Genomic DNA, 16,782 nt, shown 5'->3' on the forward strand with positions numbered 1-16,782 from the left:
ATCTGTGGTACTGACCTCTTATTGTTTATATTCAACATGTCAATTAAGTAGACACAATTGATTTTCATACACTGGATTATTTGTAACAACATTCAAGCATGGGAGACCTCACATCCAGAAAAAGCTTGACTTGAGCTTTCATATGACTCACTCCAGCTTGTTGCAACTTTAGTGACAACAGGAAGAGGTTTTCAAAAGACATTCTAGGCCCTGTTTTTAGATTATAATGACAGTGAAGTTGTACAAATTTCATGGCTTCTCTCCGAGCTCTTTTCAGGTAAACAAGGGAGTTATATTTAAACTCCACTTCATCTGTCTTTGTCAGATTTTGTCTGAATTGATAGTACAGAGCCATTTCAGCACCTGATTGGTACACATCCCAGAGAAGCCTGTAATTTGGAAGCAGGGGTCTGCAGTGCAGTGACTTGGCCTGATAGATCAGTAACAAATAGACTTTGTCTTCTGTGAGCTCTTCTAGAAGTCATTCACAGCTCTTCAGAGATTCAGAGGTGACACTGACAGATCCCTGAGAGAGAATGGTCTCTCTGGTGTGCAGTGGAGTCTCTCAGCTGGATAATTCCAGAGAAATTCTGTTTAATGTGTATCTGGCAGAATAAACTGTGTGACTCTCTTGCAGGTCAAGTTCAGTGAACTGACAATTGACATGTTCCGAATGCTGCAAGCTCTGGAGAGGGAACCCATGAACTTGGCATCACAAATGAACAAACCTGGAATGCAGGTCAGTTCCACTTCAGTAACAAACCTGGCAACACATCTCAGCTGGGTTTTTTGTTTGGTTGATTGCTTTTATGTAGTGTACTCCTTCAGTATTGTCACTGTGCAGAGCAGGTCAGTAAAGGTGGTGTAACTTCCACTAGAAATTAGTGAAGAGCAGCTCGAACCCATGGACTCATCAGATTACTAAGTCATCTGAAAGTTGATGTCCCCTTCAGAGAAAGCATCAAGTGTTCTATCTGGGGCCAAAAGAAAATAAGAAGATTTTTCATTTATTTAATTGAGATGAAGTATGAATTTTGTCACTCATTTCTTGGGTGATACTTGAGAAAGTAAGAAAGATTTAGTTCACGAGTTTCAGTGAGGGATAATAGAAAGTTCTGGTTTGAATTTTGTGTATCTTGCTTTGCTATGTAGTAGGTAATGCAGAATTGGCAGACCATTTGTGTGGCAAGTATGCTAGAGCATTCTAATAAATAGAAATTTAGAGGGTTATGAAGCTGTTTTGGTAATATCTGATTGGTGGGGTTTTTTGAGTAGTGTTTTGTTTCTTTCTTTTAACAGGAGTCAACAGAGAAACCAGCCAGGCGGGAAAACCCCCATAAATACCTACTTTACAAACCAACCTTTAGCCAGCTATATACATTTTTAGCAGCATCATTTAAGGTTTGTGAAATCGGTGAATTTATTTGTAATAAAAAATATCCAGGACTGTTTGTGAGACTGAATGAAATGTGGCTCTCCACTGGTGTGGAAAATAGAAAAATCTTAAGAGTATTCTTTGATTTCATATCATGGCAAGCACAAACCAAAATCAGGGAAGTGCATCAGGAGTTGTTGCTCTCGAGCACTGTACAGCTGCTGAATCTCCAGTCCTGTATCCCATTCAGACTGCAAACAAAGCTTCCCTTGTGCATTGGTTGGGAGCTGGGGTCTGCATGGGTCTTGGCAGCTTTTGGGTTCCATGTCTTGGAGAGCCTCAGATCTGGATAGATAGTGAAAGAGTCTGTGGAAGCAGGTGCTTTCTCAGTGCTGCTTGGAGCTTTGATACCAGCCTAGAGGTTTCAGTTCAGACATTTCACCAGGTGACACTTTAGTTCTGTTGGAAGGGGTGTCTGTGGTGGGCAGGGCCAGTGCATGCACCAGGAGCAGAGTGGAGGGGAGCCAGAAGCAGGAGCAGCACGATTGTAATGACAGTGTGTTTATGGAGGTGATGATTCAGTGCTGAAATAAACTTGTGCCTTTCTTCCCTGGCCCTGGTGCCCCTGTTTGTGCTGCAGGAGCTGCCTGCCAACAGCGTGCTGCTGATTTACCTGTCTGCCACGGGCGTGTTCCCATCAGGTCGTTCGGATAGTGAAGGTACAATAAAGGAATGCTCCCTGTCATGAACAGGGCTTGAATTCTCCTTATGTTCCAGGACAAGTGACCAAGAAAGATGTCACAAAGCTCCTTTTAAAAGACAAGTCAATTCGATTCTCCTGTCTGCTTAGTAAGATAGCCTTTATTTTCCACAAAAATAATTAAATCTTTGTGTTTTAATTAGTGTGCATTAGCCTGAGAACTTTTCAAAGGACACATCCAGTTTCTGATGCATCTGAAGTATTAAAGCCCCCCAATTTTGAAGACCATGTGGCTCAGCTGATGCATCAGCACAAAGTTCATAAAATGGCTCCGTGGCACTCTGTGATTCTTTCCAATGCCCAGCACCAGGAGAACGTGTGGCCAGGACATGGGTGGTGGAAGGACTCAAGCAGCTGCAGGGACTGGTCTATTTGCACGCTCATTAACCTGACAATTCAAGCCCTTCTCATGATTTTTGACAATTCCCCTCACCTCACCCTCCTGTTCTTTTCAATCTAGCAGAATATTTGGATGCAGCTGCAATGTAAAAGCTGAAAACTGGTTGACTGAAGTAAACACGGTCCAAAGATCTGTTTATATAATTCCAGAAAAAAAATCAAAATAACTTTTTAACATCCTAAATATTGTAAAAAACCTCATCTGTTTGAGACTTGCATTCCTTTATAAGATGCATGCTTTGTCCTCCCCAGTGCATGATTTATAGAGCTCTCAAAATGTTAAAAGAAAAAAAAAATCCCTGTCAGCTTTGGACAGTGGCAGTGATTTTTTTAAAAAATACTTTTAACATTTTACTTCTTGCTGCAGCTTGGTGATAGGTCCTAACTGCAGTGTGTCCTCTGAAGCCTGTGGTGTGTCCCCCTCTCTGCATGTGTTGTTTCAGCTTAAGACCTTGTGGCAGAGGCATCGGGCTCAGTCCCCTGAGGAGCTCAGAGCCAGCGTGCAGCTTTCCCCCAGTGAACCATCACAACTGCATTCTTTTAATAAGGTGGTGTGGTCTGCACACAGTTCTGCCTTATTAAAGGGGAGAGCAGCTGCAAGTTGCACTGTGCATTGCCTGCAAGCCGTGTGTTTGGCAGACCATGTGGGGTGTTTGTAACAGTGCTAAATTAATGTTTGTCCTGTTCCTGATTTTGTATCCCCAAAGCTTCCCTTAAATGGAAAGGCGCCTTGTATCCAAACCTGAAAAAATTGCATTTGCTGGCCAAATGTGGGTCAGCCAAGTCTGCAAATGTATGACAGAATGAGGAAACCCTAATACTTTCTTTTGCTAAAGTTAGTGACATTTCATACCCATACCAATGGCAGAAATATTTATTGGTATTTTGTGGGATTTGATATTTTTTATAGCCATTGCTTTTGTGTTTGCTCTACATCAGACATCCAGGGGGTAGTTTTGCAAATTTAGCAGAATAGTCAGCTTACAGTGTGAACACATATCCAGGGCGTGTGCATGTGAAAATTGTGAATTCTGGCTTTGAAATCTTGAAATATCTTAGCTACAGATTTGAAATCTGACTAAAGCTGTTTTGTCCCTTTGTAATTCTCTGAGTTCTCTCTTCTGCCCTTTGCAGTGTTAGAACTGCAAATGACACTAGTATTTCTAGGGTTTTTTAATTTAGCCTTATATTTTGATCAAATTCTGAATCTGGAATATGCAAACTCATACAGTAATTTTACAAAGGCATTGATTTTCCTGTATCAGACATGTAATGGGTTTTAATCTTTTATCTCTATGGTGTAACAAGAGCCAATATTGGGGTAATTTACATTAATTTGTGGGTAAATAGTGAATAATTAAATTAGAAGTTATGAAATTGCATTCCTTGCTTCTATTTGATAGATGCTGAAATTTCTAAAAAGACATAAAAAGGAGTATGCAGTTAGTGAAGTCTCTGCATTCCTCTCTCCCCTCCTTACAACTGAGTAGTTCAGATTCCCTTGGTTTTCTGGGATTCGTTGTTGCTTCCTCCCTGCCATGTAATCACTGAATGTCTAGCAGGGCTGAGGTGCCCCTGCTGACTTCAGCCTCCTTTTCCCCATGAAGGTCCCTACGATTTCGGGGGTGTGCTGACCAACAGTAACCGGGACATCATCAACGGGGACGCCCTCCACAAGCGCAACCAGTCCTACAAGGAGATGCACTGGTGAGTGTGTGGTGCATCCTGGGAATTCACAAGAGCTTCTCTTCAACAGGGAAAAATGCATCAGTGTCTCTGCAGTTCAGACTGCTCAGTGCAGGACATCATAACGGGGGTTGGCTTAACACTCAGAAATGAATGTGCAGCTTTAAATGATCGTCTAAACACTTCAGCCTTACTTATGTGAGGTAGCGTAAGTTCTTAATTACTGACAAACTTCAGATCAGTGGTGGATGACTTCTCAAGAAGTTAAACATCTCCTGGACTAATAAGAAGTCCCACAGTCCATGATATAGACAAATACAGACAATAGTGCAGCTGCTCTCTGAGGATGAATCTGGGAACCGCAGCATGGGAAAGCTGTCTGCTTTTTATCTGGCCGAGACCCTTGTGCAGTGTCAGAGCTGTGCAGCAGTTGTGGTGCTCTGAGGGGTCCCTTTCTCTTTGCAGCCTTCACCCTGGAGATCTCTACCCTTTCACCAGAAAGCCCCTGTTCATCATCGTGGATTCTTCCAACAGCGTCGCCTACAAGGTAAGGCCCTTGGAGGCAGTTCCTCCTGTGGTAGGATACAGTGCCAACCCCTAGTTAGCTTACACTTTTAACAGGCTATTTTTTAAACAGTTTGTATTCAGTCTTTCTTTTCTTTTGAGGTTGTGCATGCTAGTCAGGATCTGACCCTATGAATAGGAACAAGAAGGAGAAGCACATGAACAGCCGCTCATTGGAAAGTAATAAATCCTGCTGGAGGGAAAAAAGGTTCAAGATTTCCAAGGTCTCTGGTGGGAGGTTTACTTTTGTTTTATACCAAAGACAAATCTCGGTGTGTGTGCATGGGGGAGGGAGATAACTAATGTGCTTTTCTTTTTTCCAGTCATCCAACATTCAGTTGCTTTTAAGCAAGAGAAAGGAGTCAAAGCATTGAGCCTGATCTTAAAAAACACGGGGTGTCTGTGTCTGAAAAGTGTCTGAACCAAGGAAGTAACAAGCCTCAAATTAGCATCCAGTGTTACTGTAGAGTGGTGTTTGCTTGGACACTGAGCCTCCTTCCTAGGGTGCTCTGGACTTACAGTAGAATTGCTCCATGCCAAATCACCCCTGGGAACCTGCAGTTCGGGTAACGCAGAAGCAGGCATTGCACTCGTGGTGGCCAGTTGGATCTGGAGAGCATTACACATGTATTTCATTCATGAATGGGGTAATAAGAATGTGCTATATCTGGGGAAAGTGCCACTTCTTCTGTGTTCCTTTTTATAGCTCCATTATGTGCAGTGAGGGAAGGGAGCATCCACAGCTGCGTTTCGGAGGAGGAACAGGGACGTCTAGTGGCCAGAGGAGCTTGTGCCTTGTTCAGTGTCCACAGGCTGTGCTGTTTGTTTTGAAGGCATGTGTTGGCCAAGGAGAGGTACTAAATCAGTGGTCAGTGTGAGTCAGGGTAGTTCTGTATTGAGCCAGGGAGCTCCTGCCTGACAGCCAGCTAATGATCTGGCCTCTCTGTTGGTTTGTTGTGGTGTAATGTATCTCAGAGGGCTTTTTAAACACCACTTAATTTAAATTCACTGCACTGGTTTCAGAACAAATCTGCTTTTTTCTTGAATTCCCTTCCCCATTTAAATGGAGGGAAACACAATTAGAATGATTTACTTGTCTTTCTGAGAAAGTGAGCATTTGGAAGGGATTTATTTTCCTATGCTCTTTCCTGATATTCATTCCAGTATAACATCAGGGGGATTGTTTGTTTGTTTGTTTTTTCAGGGGATAAAGGTATGTCTTGTGTTGGGTGTTTGGTTTGGTTTTGGTTTTTGTACCACCTTCCTGTCTAATAGAATTGTTAAAATAGGAGCTCTGTAAGAGAGCAAAGGATTGCAGCTCTGGACAGATTGGGGTTCTGTGTAAAGCTTAGAGCAAAGGACCTGTTCAGGGCAATGGATTTCCACATGTGGATTTGTAGGTCTTGTGAGAATAATGTCAAGTGTTTGCAGTAGAATTTGCTTTTTGTATTGCATTTAAATTTGATAATTAAGTTTTTTTAATGTTTTGTGGGCACACAGTAAGCAACTCTGTATCCCCCATTGAGTTTCTTTTCCTTGTTCTGCAGTGAGCTGACAGGGGTGTAAAGCCCACAGTCTGTTCAGCACAGCTGGTGGAGAGCATCCAGCTCTGGCTGTGTGAAGGAGCACAGAAATGTGAGCTCTGGAAGGATTTCAGGACAGGATTATAGAAGTGGCTGCTAGGAGCACTGACCCAGATCAGAACAGTGTGGGCAAAACTGTGAGGAACCTAAAAAGAAATAGGTTCAGCATTTGAGAAGTGACATTCACCTTCCCCATCTCTTGCGATTGAGCACAGGCAGGCGTGTGAGGGAGCTGGTTTAGGTGTCTGGTGTTGTTTTCCAGTGAAGGTTCGTGGCAGAGCTCTCAAGGTCAGTGTTTCCAGCCCTGGTACACTCCTGCCTGTGCTTGTGCTGGGGTTCTTGTCCCCAGAGTGCCCTGACAGAGCTGTCCTGTGACTGCCCCCCGTGGGCTGGGAGGTGTCTGGGGCCTCAGTGCTGGCAGGAACAAAGAGCAACCATGTGAGGAATTTAAGTCAATACTGACTTTCTTCCCTGTGGCTGCTCTGATCCTTCCTGATAGGAGAGGAGCTATCCTGACATTTAAATGTCAGTGCCAGCAGTACCGGCAGGAACAGCAAATGCTCACACATCCTTTTCTGCAGCCCATCCCTGCTCTCCTGCACGCATCCCGTCCTTCCCTCTCCGGAGGACTTAAATGGTGATGACTGAAAGTAAGTCCTGCCAGGAAGTGACTTGCCAGTTTGTCAAATCAGCAGCACTTGAACAGCTTCCTCCCCTGTATATTTAGCTGAAAGTGGAAGATAACTGCAAATCGAGCATATCTACTGAAAGCCGTGAATTTTTTTTTATCACTTCCATTTAAATATAGCTGTCTGTGTGTTCTTGAAGGTTACCACTGCATATGTGGATGAAATAATATTTTTAAATCAATATCTTCCTGTAGCTGTGGTTGTCTAGGATCATGGTAAAATGTAAAGTCTTAAAACCAAATCAGACCAAGTCAAACCCTCAGCCAGGGGGAATGCAAGGCCTTTGGCAGTGATGTGATATAAATACTCAGCTTAGCAAAGCTTAAATGTGAAGTGACTTCTTTTGGAGACAATGGGCAGTCCTTTCTTGGAAGGAGATGTACATGGCATGCATTGTAAAAATCAGCAATACTTCTGTTGGAAACCTTGAACACTGAAGCATAAAACCAGTCAAATTTGAAACAAAATGGAGTTTATTCTTTTTGGAGTTGCCCATGCACTGAAGGGTAAGGCATTCCATACCCAGACCTCCTGTCTGGATTGCAGGGCAGGTTCTCCTGGCTTGAGCTCTGCTGGAGTCCAGAGTGCCTGACCCACAGGTGAGCCAGGGCTGCTCCTGGCTGTGGGGCTGCAGGGCTGTTCTCTCTGCTGGCCTGGCTGCTTTGGTCTGTACCTGAGTGATCCACAGTGGAATGAATGAAACATGTCAGTCTGCTCATGGTACTGAGAACACAAATGACTGGAGAAGGTAAAACCTTGCCAGTGTGTGTACAGTTCAAACCAGCAGTGGCTCCTGGAGGTTGAAATGTTTCTTTCACCAATTCCTGGACTGTCTGCAAGGGAGTTGTCTTTGTTTCTTCCTTAGAGACCAAACCTTAGTATCCAGCATTATCAGTCTTCCCTGGGCTCCTAAGGAGCTAGAAGGGTTTCTAGCACTCAGCACTCTGTCAGAGATAGGAAATGTTTTATTTTGATTAGACTAGATTTCTGTCTCTAGTATTTAGCAGATTTAGATCAAATTAATTCTGTAAAACTAATAGAACTGAAATACACTGCCTGGAAGGGAAAGTTTGTTTGAACTATGCAGATGCCAAAAGGGATTACAAAATTAACTTTTTGAGGATTCTTCACAAGCAAATACTTGTGGTGTTGTATGTCTTGCACTTGTAAACTGCAGTTTAAGAATCTGATCTGCAGATGTGTGTGTGTATGCTCGGGAGGTGGGGTTTGAGTCTGTGCTCTGAAAGGATGCAGGCACAATCACATTTTCTATAGCTTTGCAAGCCTTCAGTTTAAGAAAGCTGCTCTGGTGACAGCTAATGAGGTTGTGTGCACGATTTTTGGCTTTTTTCCCTTTGTGATAATTGTTTACCACCAGACAGATACACAGCAGGAGTGTTGTTAAGTAAATATTGGTGAAAGTGAGCAGTGGTAGTGTTTCAGGTTCTGGAGAAACTCTTGTGCAGTTGGACACTTCAGAGCATTTAAGGTGCTGGTGAAAGGGGCATGAAATGAGTTGTAAAATGAGGGTTCAGTACAGCAGATGTTAAGGTTGTGACATACTTGCTTTAAAGGAAACTTACTTTAAAACTTTTCTCTGGGCCCTCCTATTTCATCAGACATATCTCTTCCTGCTAGAAAGAAAAGGGGAAAAGAAATGGTTTTGACTGAACAGTTCAGTTGGTGTTGAGGGAAGATGCTAAACCCAATTGCTTTCACTTTTACTGCAGAACATGATTTTTTTATTTTTAAGTAATGTGTTACTACTGAAAGCCATATTTCCATGAAATTACTGTCTGCCATCAGTAGCAATGAAATGAGAGAATTGTAATTAATTTGAAATGTAGTTGGTTATATTCCTTCTGTGCTGTGATCTCTGAGTAAGTGAACTTGTCAGGCTCATTGCCAATGCTGAGCTGTGTGAGGGGCATTAGTGTCTTCTGTCATTAATACGATTTGTACCCTTGACTTGCTGAATATTCAAGGCAAGCAAAGTGACCATCAATACTTCAAAATTCTTATCTGTTACAGAATTTCACAAACTTATTTGGACAGCCATTGGTGTGCTTGCTTTCTCCAACAGCATATCCAAAAGCATTACAAGGTATGTGCAGTATTGCATTTCCCACCAAGCTGCAGTTGCATCCTGTGTCTGTACCAAACAGAACGTGGATTCCTCAGGAAAAGGCAGCTTTCCACTACTGTGTAACCCCTAAATCGGGTTACCAGTCCCTGCAGTAGTATGATAAAGTTTAGCTAGTGTATGTGGTAAATAATTTGTTCCAATGCTGGTGGCATTTCTACATTTGGCTCCAACGAGGGCTGGGAGCAAAGGCTCGACTGAGGCTTGGCCAGCCCCGCGTGGTGACGGTGGCTGGTACAGCTCTGGGCAGCATTACTGCTCCCAGAGAGGGAGCACAGTCAGTCCAGGTGTCTTGGTGCTAATGCATGTCTCCAGCAAGCCTTTATTGCCAGTCATTGATCAGGTCTGCACCAGAGAAGGTGTAACTAGCACACAGGAGTAGCTCCTCTGTGGCGGAATTTAGCGGGTGAGCGACTTGGTGGTGTGGCAGGGACAGCATTTCTGTGTCACATGCCAAATGTATCCCTTTGTCTGTTGATTTATTTTTCCTTTTAGATCAGTCTCAGCGGGGTAGCCTCTTCACACTCTTTCTGAACAATCCGTTAATGGCATTCCTGTTTGTCTCTGGATTATCAAGCATGCGCCGAGGATTGTGGGAGAAGTGTCAGGATTACCTCAGAAAAATCAACCGGGACATTGCCCAGCTGCTGACCCACTCCCGCTCCATAGGTACGGCCTGGCCAGGCCCAGCCCAGCCCTTCGGGGGGGTTTGAGCCTTTCTAAACTGGGCTTTCTTTGCCTTCTGTACAGATCAGTCCTTTCTTCAGTTTTTTGGGGATGAATTTCTTCGCTTGCTTCTCACAAGATTTATCTTCTGTTCGGCCACTATGAGGATGCACAAAATCTTCCGGGTATGCAGGGATGTCTGTGCCTTTGTGGGAACTCCAGGCCAGGGAGCAGAGCTGCCCTGGCCAGCTGGGAGGGTGCAGGGTGACCTCAGGAAGGGCACTGATGCTCACATGCTGCTGCTCAGCTTGCACTGAGCCTTTGTGTCTCTCCCAAGGCTCGGAGCCTTTGGCTTGCAGGAGCCTCATCCTGCACGTAACACAGCAGGCACCCTCCAGTTCAATTATGTCACTCTGGACAGCCTCGTCTGCTAGAAAAATTCCTCTTTATAACTTAAGATTGTTATTTCCACACAACCAAAAAGGTATAGAACAAGAATATAAGAGGAAGTGGGGAGGCGTGGGTCATTGTTTCTGGAATGTGTTCATGTGAATGGGTTTTGAAAGGTCTTTGAAGTGTAAATGAATACACTAAATAGGAAGATGGTATTTTTGCCTCCCTGTTGGTTAAAGCTGTGCCAGCAGAGAAGTCTGCTCTGGAGCTACACCATTTTATGTGAGTGTTGGCATATGAACTGCCTGCTCCATTTTAAATGCTGCAGGGAAAAATGGGACTGGAGCATTGAAAGGTGCAGCACTCAGCTGTGGAACTGCAGATGTGGAACTGCAGCTGCAGATGTCCAGCAGCTCTCCAAGCCTAAGTCAGCTACCTGGGCTGCTCTGATACCAGGGAAAAGAAGTAGGTCTGTGCCAGTGGGGAGAGATTTGCCCCCCGTGTGTTAGATATGTGTTTTAGGATGAGATAATCTCCCACTGGAGATGCTTACATGTCTGTAATTTCAATAAATGAACTCCAGCCTAGTAGGTAAGTACAGGTGAATATTTTTTGTCTCTTTTAGTGGTTTCATTTTTTTTCCTGCAAAGCCTCAGTGGAGGCTTGAAACCAACAGCTATCTGAGATGAGCAGGCATTTGTATTGCCACTGTGACCATCTATGTATCAATAGAAAGGGAAAACTGAAAATTCTAGAATGTTTTCTGTCTCTGTGCCCTACTGAGTAGATTAAGGTGAAATTGGCTTTTTGCAGTCTTCTTCCTAGAGGGTGTGAAGGAAATGAGTGTCTGATTCTCTTTGTTTTCACTGTCATCTAGCAGGAGACTCGAAATTATCCCGAATCTTATCCTCAGCTGCCAAGAGATGAAACGGTGGAGAACCCTCACCTCCAAAAGCACATTTTGGAGCTGGCTTCCATACTGGATGTTAGGAATGTTTTCCTGGAAAACACACTCGATGACTATTAAAAGAAACTGTCTTACTGCAAAGGGGATTCCCTGGCCACAGATTTTGAATGGTGCAGTTTTATAATGTGAAAATCATAAAAGGAAGTACTTGATTTTATTTTTAAATTTAGGACCATTATTTTAACAAGTAATAATAAACAGCTGTTAGTTGAGCTGTTCCATTCTGTATGGGGTCAATTTTATAAGCAGAAGTTTTCATGTCTTTTAAATGTTAAAGTAAAGAATCACTAGAGGTTTATTTCTGATCTTGTGGCTGTCAACCACATTTCCAACAGCTGATCCTAAGCATAGAAGTATTATTGGTTACCTTTAGCCCACATTTGTGGAAATCCTTTATTTTTATACAATTTTAAGAAATTGGAAAGAAAAAAATCAACAGAAAAAAACCCAATATTTTATCCCCAAAGAGTTTGGATTTGAAATGGTAAAGATGGAACCACACAGTGCAAACCAACAATAGCAATAACACAGATTCCTTCATAACAAATATATTTTTTCAGTCTTAGGCAAGTGAGGAGACAAAACTGTGGGCAATTAAGTTGCATTTGGAGCAGCGTTTTGAAGTGAATTTGTAAAGACACTTAATGCTCCCTGTAAGTTTGATGCAGCAGTTTTCTGTATGAGCTGTGCACTGCTGGCCAAGGACCTGTTTGGGCAGGTGGTCAGTGGTGAGCACACTGCAAACCCTGGAGGTCAGCCCCCACCTCTCACTGCCACAGGAGGGGGGCATTCTTCAGTTTGAGGTACTTTCAGGAATTGCAGCATTTCCAGCAGGTGTTCCCCCTCCTGTCTGGTGTGGATGGCATGTGTGGCTCCCACAGCATGGCCAGTCCCTGCAGAGCTGGGAGGATGCCCTGTGCAGTGCTGTACCAGCCCCTCCTGTCCCTCGTGTGTCTGTGCCACAGCCCTGTGCCCCAGAGAGGTGCTGATGTTCCCTTGAGGGTGGAGCCAAGTGGGAGTGCCAGAGCCCCCTGGATGTTTTGCATGTGCCCCCAGGCTCAGTCCTGCCCTGGAGCCAGGAGCAGGAGGGGCTGTAACTTGGCAGCACCCTCGGCTCCCCAGCCCAAGAGCTGGGTGTGGGTGGGTGTCTGCAGGAGGAGGGGCTGGCTGGAGAGGGCTCTTGTGGCTCATTTGGGACTGCACTGCCTGCCCTGCAGAGCTAGAGCAGCTCTGGCAGCTCCTGGCAGTGCAGGGTGAGCAAGGACGGGGGAATGGAACTACTTTAAACTATTAAATGGAAAAGCCAATTGTCACTGTTCCATGGGCTGCTAGAAAAGAAGTGAGAGGACAAGTCCAGTCAGTGCTTTTTGTTTAACCCCAGCCCTGCCTCTGTGCTTAGGTGGAAACAGTGCAGAACTTGGTGACTGTGCAGTGCCATGGCAACCCTGGGTGCAGAGCATCACCCAGGGTGTGATGAGGTCAGCCAGAGCAGCCTGGTGGATCCATTCTGCTGAGGGAGCACAGTGTGGAACAGCAGGAAGGGCTGCAGCGTAGCTGGGGAGTTTGCATGAAGGTTCTTTGTAGCTGGGCTGAAGCTTGCACCATCCATTCTTTATTTCCCAAGTGTACAAAATCCTGTGAATGCTTGTGTTTGTCCTAAGCAGTCGTGAAGCTGGTACAGTGAGACCCCCCCTTGGTGCTGCTCTTTGGACCCTGGCAGGATTCCTTTCCCAGGCTCTGGAGTCTGTTCTGACGAGTGTGTGTTCGTGTGTGCATGTGTGTGCTCGGCGTTTGTGTGTGTATGTACAGCACACATACATCTACTGGCTGGTGTAAATTGTAAATATGTATATGTGTACAGCTACTTGTATATGTATTAAAAAGAATGAACCACTACGATGTCTATATACAAAATTTATATATACACACATACGCCATGTTGGGTGGATTCCAAGGTGCTGCAGATCATTTGTGGTTGTACTAAAGGTTATGGCTCTTCTGCCTCTGTAATTTGCTCTTTCCAGGGACTTACCCTTGGACCTTGAAGTAATTGATAACTGATTCCAGGTACAGGAGCCCTTAGTTAGCCAGGGGAACGGGTGCCCCTGTATGTACTACAGTGATAAGATCCATGTACTTACTGTGAAGCTGATCCCAGCCTTTCTGCCTGGTAGAAGGTCCCCAGTTGCTAAAACATGGGGTTGTATGTGGAGGCTAAAGATGCAGGAAGCCTTTAATGCAGCAGCAAGTGAGAGGCAGGTTATCTGTTGCCCTGCCTGCTGTTCCTCTACCAGCAGCGTTCAGCTTGCATGGAAAAAGGGAATTGAGTTTTCCCCAGCTCACTGCCTTCCAACCAAATGCTTTTGCTTTGCTTTAGCTTTTGCTTTGATGAAGCTATTCCTTTTTTGGTTCCATCTCTGTGGAAAAGAAAAGAGTATGCTGTTTCCAAGCATAGGAGCGATGATGATGATGATGATTCCATTCGTGTGGGCTGGTGAACCTCTGGGACATTGCTTGTGAACTGACTGGGAAAGCCTTGGTGGTCCTCACCTTTGTTTAGCCAGGCTGAAGTGGAGAGTCCTTGCTTGTGACCTGAGAGGCTTCTGCCATTTGCAGCCCTTCGAGGAAGTTCTGTTTGCTTTTTGCCAAGGTAGATCTCGTCAGAGAAGAATGCACTTTTTAAAAGAAGAAGCTGGAATGTAGGAGGAGAATATAGGCCTTAAAAATTAGTTCAGAAGTTGAACTTAGCGGCAATGACTGTCCAAGTCAAAAATTAATTCCTGAGGTTCCTAATTCTCCTCTTACCAGCTGATCTTTGTTAGAAGGTCCAGTGCTGGGACGTTCAAAGATAAAGATTTCACTCCTGTTGTGAGGAAGTATGGAATTGTACTGTGGAAGCAGAGGGCTCATACCCTCTGCCTGCTCTAGCTGTAGCTAGGACGAGTGTCTGCTCTTGGATTTTGAGCCAGCCCCTTCTTTCCCACCCAAAGAACTGCATTCAATATGGAAATGTTGATATTTTCCCCTCCAAGTAAAAGCTTGTCTTGTTTGAACTAAGTCATTCTAAACTTGTGCTACTGTGTGCTCTGTGCTATGGTCGTAGGTACCTCTTGGTGTATGCTTGTGTGTACTGAAGAAAATCTGGTTTCTGTATCTCGCAGTCCTCAGTGTGGAAGCGAAGCAAAGACTGAACCATTTTTAAGTGAGAAGAGAACAAATCCTTTTCTTCTCAGGCCTGATGCCTTCCCTCTTGTCTCGCTCTCCCTTTCTCCATGTATCTTTATTGCTTATATTAGCGGAGAAGACTTGCCAGCACCAGGCAATGCCAAATTCAAGGGGTAAATTCTGCATGTAAAACATTGAGAGGACAAGGTGAACTGGACCAGCTGTGTCCTTACAGGACTGCTCCTGCCTGGCTCCCTACTCCCTGCATGTGGTGTGCTCAGATGAATCCTGCTCCCACAGTAGGTTTGTGCTCCTGCTCAGATTGGCTTTGGAACATCTCGCCAAAGTTACTGCTGTTGCCTTTTTTCCCCCTTTGACTTCTCAAAATAACAGTGATGGGGCAGTGCAGGGTTACGAGTCTTTAGTGCTCTGGTTTTTAATTCCTCTTGGGATGTGATGTGTCATTTTGCTTTGTGCACCAGCTAAATGGAGCACTGACTTCCATGAGCTGCGCAAACAGGACTTGCTCCCTGGAGTGCTTTCTTGAGAAGTTTCAGGACCTTTCTTTGAGTAGTTAATCAAAATAATGTCTGTCAAGTCATGACTGACTAAACCCCTCAAGACTGTTCCCCAGGGAGGTGTGCAGAGATGTCTTTAAAGGATCACAGGAAATAGATGGGGGCAACAGGAAATCTGGCTCCAATTAATCATCTCAGAAGCTGCAGCCTGAGTAGCTCTGGTCAGGCTTCTCCCCCAAGGATGGCATGGAAGTGCTGTTCCATAGCCCGCCCTGGCACGAGTTAGGAAGCACCTCCCCTGCCTCGCTGCCTCCCGTGTCCTGTAACCATGCTGTGCTGCAAGTCTGCTCTTCCCAAAGCTAAAACTCTTGGAATTTGTCTGAACAACTGTTGTGTCTTGAGGTTTCTTTTGTAAAAGCTTCACCTGTGTTTGATTCCTCAGTAAGTGTCCGAGTGCAGCAGCGGCCGAGCCTCGCTCATGCTGTGCTGCTGGGAGCTGCTCTGGTGCCTGTGGCTGCTCCTGGGGCTGAGGGAGCTCTGCAGGCAGGAACACTTACATGAGCAAGGGAAAAAATGATACAGAGAGCTGAAAACTGCTCTGTGCGCCCCGTCAGGTCAGACTGGACAGAGCAGCCAGAGCAGATGCACACTCCTGAAGGGGCTCTCCTGCATTTGTAACACTGAATTTTACAGCAATACTGTTCTGTGACCAAATGTATTCAGGTGCTTTGAGGATCAATAGAGATCTGCTCACTACAGCAGAGGACACACGTAACTGCTTCAGATTTAGGAGTGACAGCCACCTTTTGTTTTCCTGTCTAAACCATTGCCAAGACTGAGGAGAGTTAGTTCAGGATTTCTGAATCTGACATTTTTTGGGGTTAAGGACTGTCTCTGAATTCTGCCCAGAGGCACGCATAGGTGTTTTGTTCCATAGGTGGTTTGATTCCTGCTGGGAGCAGAGCCCAGCACAGCCTGCTGGCCTGCAGGAGCCCCAGAGCAGAACAGATCCCACCAGCCCAGTCCAGCAGCCAGAGTAAACCCTGCTGGGAGGATCTGCCCCCTTGGCTTCACAGGTCGCTTTAGGCACGTGTTGATTGTCGTTCTGCCGTTGAACCGGTTTGTTGGGAGCAGGATTCTGCCTCATGCAGGCTGAAAAGCACAAGTTGCTTCTGGCCTGGGCCCGGCCCAGCGAGAAGGATGAGGGGAGCGCAGGTGGGAGCGTTCTGGGAATGCAGAGGGACCGTGCCTCTGCTCCCTGCAGAGGTACAGGGAGCGTTTTGCCTCTCTGAGAATCAAATTATTTATTACCAAAAGTAATTTTATAGTGAATTGGTTTAAAGTTATTTTACAGCTGTGTGCCTGTATATCGTATTTTGGTAAAAACGGATATTTTCCTTAAAATATATAGAGATATATAAATAAACTTTTTTTGGAGCAAATGGGACTTTTTTTGCAAGGGATCTGTAATCGCCAAAGCAGTGTGATGCCAGAAGCGACTCTGCCGTTGTTCGGGGAGGGAAGGAGCGTGTTTGTGTTCCTGCTGGACCCCGCGGGGAGCAGCACGGATGGACCGGGGCCCTGCTCGTCACCGCCTTCCCAGCCTTTCCAGAGACTTTGGAGCAGATTTCCGTTCGCTTTTGTCCCCGCCGCCGCGCCGGGGCCGCTCCCGCCCGGTGCTCGCGGTTGTGCCGTGTCCGAGCCCTTCGCTGTCCCTGTCCCGGCCGCCGCCTCGGCCCCGCCGGCGGACTGTGCTGTCAATAAACTGTGGAAAACATTCGTGCCGAGGCGCCTGCTCCGCTCCGCGCTGGGGCTGGGGAGGGAGCGGCGGGGCTGAGGGACGAGAGGGACGGGAGAGGAGCGGGGCTGAGGAA

General features: G+C 45.4%; 1 protein-coding gene across 4 annotated transcripts in view; it reads left to right on the forward strand.

Annotated features, from left to right (window-relative positions):
* SCAI (suppressor of cancer cell invasion) overlaps positions 1 to 16,690 on the forward strand; it is a 37,710-nt gene extending 21,020 nt beyond the window's left edge. For 2 of the 4 annotated variants that reach the window (XM_039730602.1, XM_039730599.1), the window contains 9 exons: positions 638 to 739; positions 1,300 to 1,401; positions 2,016 to 2,094; positions 4,142 to 4,241; positions 4,686 to 4,767; positions 9,088 to 9,160; positions 9,695 to 9,868; positions 9,950 to 10,050; positions 11,136 to 16,690. In XM_039730602.1, coding sequence (XP_039586536.1) covers positions 638 to 739; positions 1,300 to 1,401; positions 2,016 to 2,094; positions 4,142 to 4,241; positions 4,686 to 4,767; positions 9,088 to 9,160; positions 9,695 to 9,868; positions 9,950 to 10,050; positions 11,136 to 11,285 — 963 coding nt within the window. In that variant the 3' untranslated portion in view covers positions 11,286 to 16,690. The remainder of the gene's footprint in view (positions 1 to 637; positions 740 to 1,299; positions 1,402 to 2,015; positions 2,095 to 4,141; positions 4,242 to 4,685; positions 4,768 to 9,087; positions 9,161 to 9,694; positions 9,869 to 9,949; positions 10,051 to 11,135) is intronic. The other 2 variants (XM_039730600.1, XM_039730601.1) reach the window with 2 other exon arrangements.
* Positions 16,691 to 16,782: the final 92 nt, after the last annotated feature.

Source organism: Passer montanus, unplaced genomic scaffold, assembly GCF_014805655.1.
Source record: "Passer montanus isolate IOZ18808 unplaced genomic scaffold, ASM1480565v1 scaffold73, whole genome shotgun sequence".
In the NCBI taxonomy this organism is placed as follows: domain Eukaryota; kingdom Metazoa; phylum Chordata; class Aves; order Passeriformes; family Passeridae; genus Passer; species Passer montanus.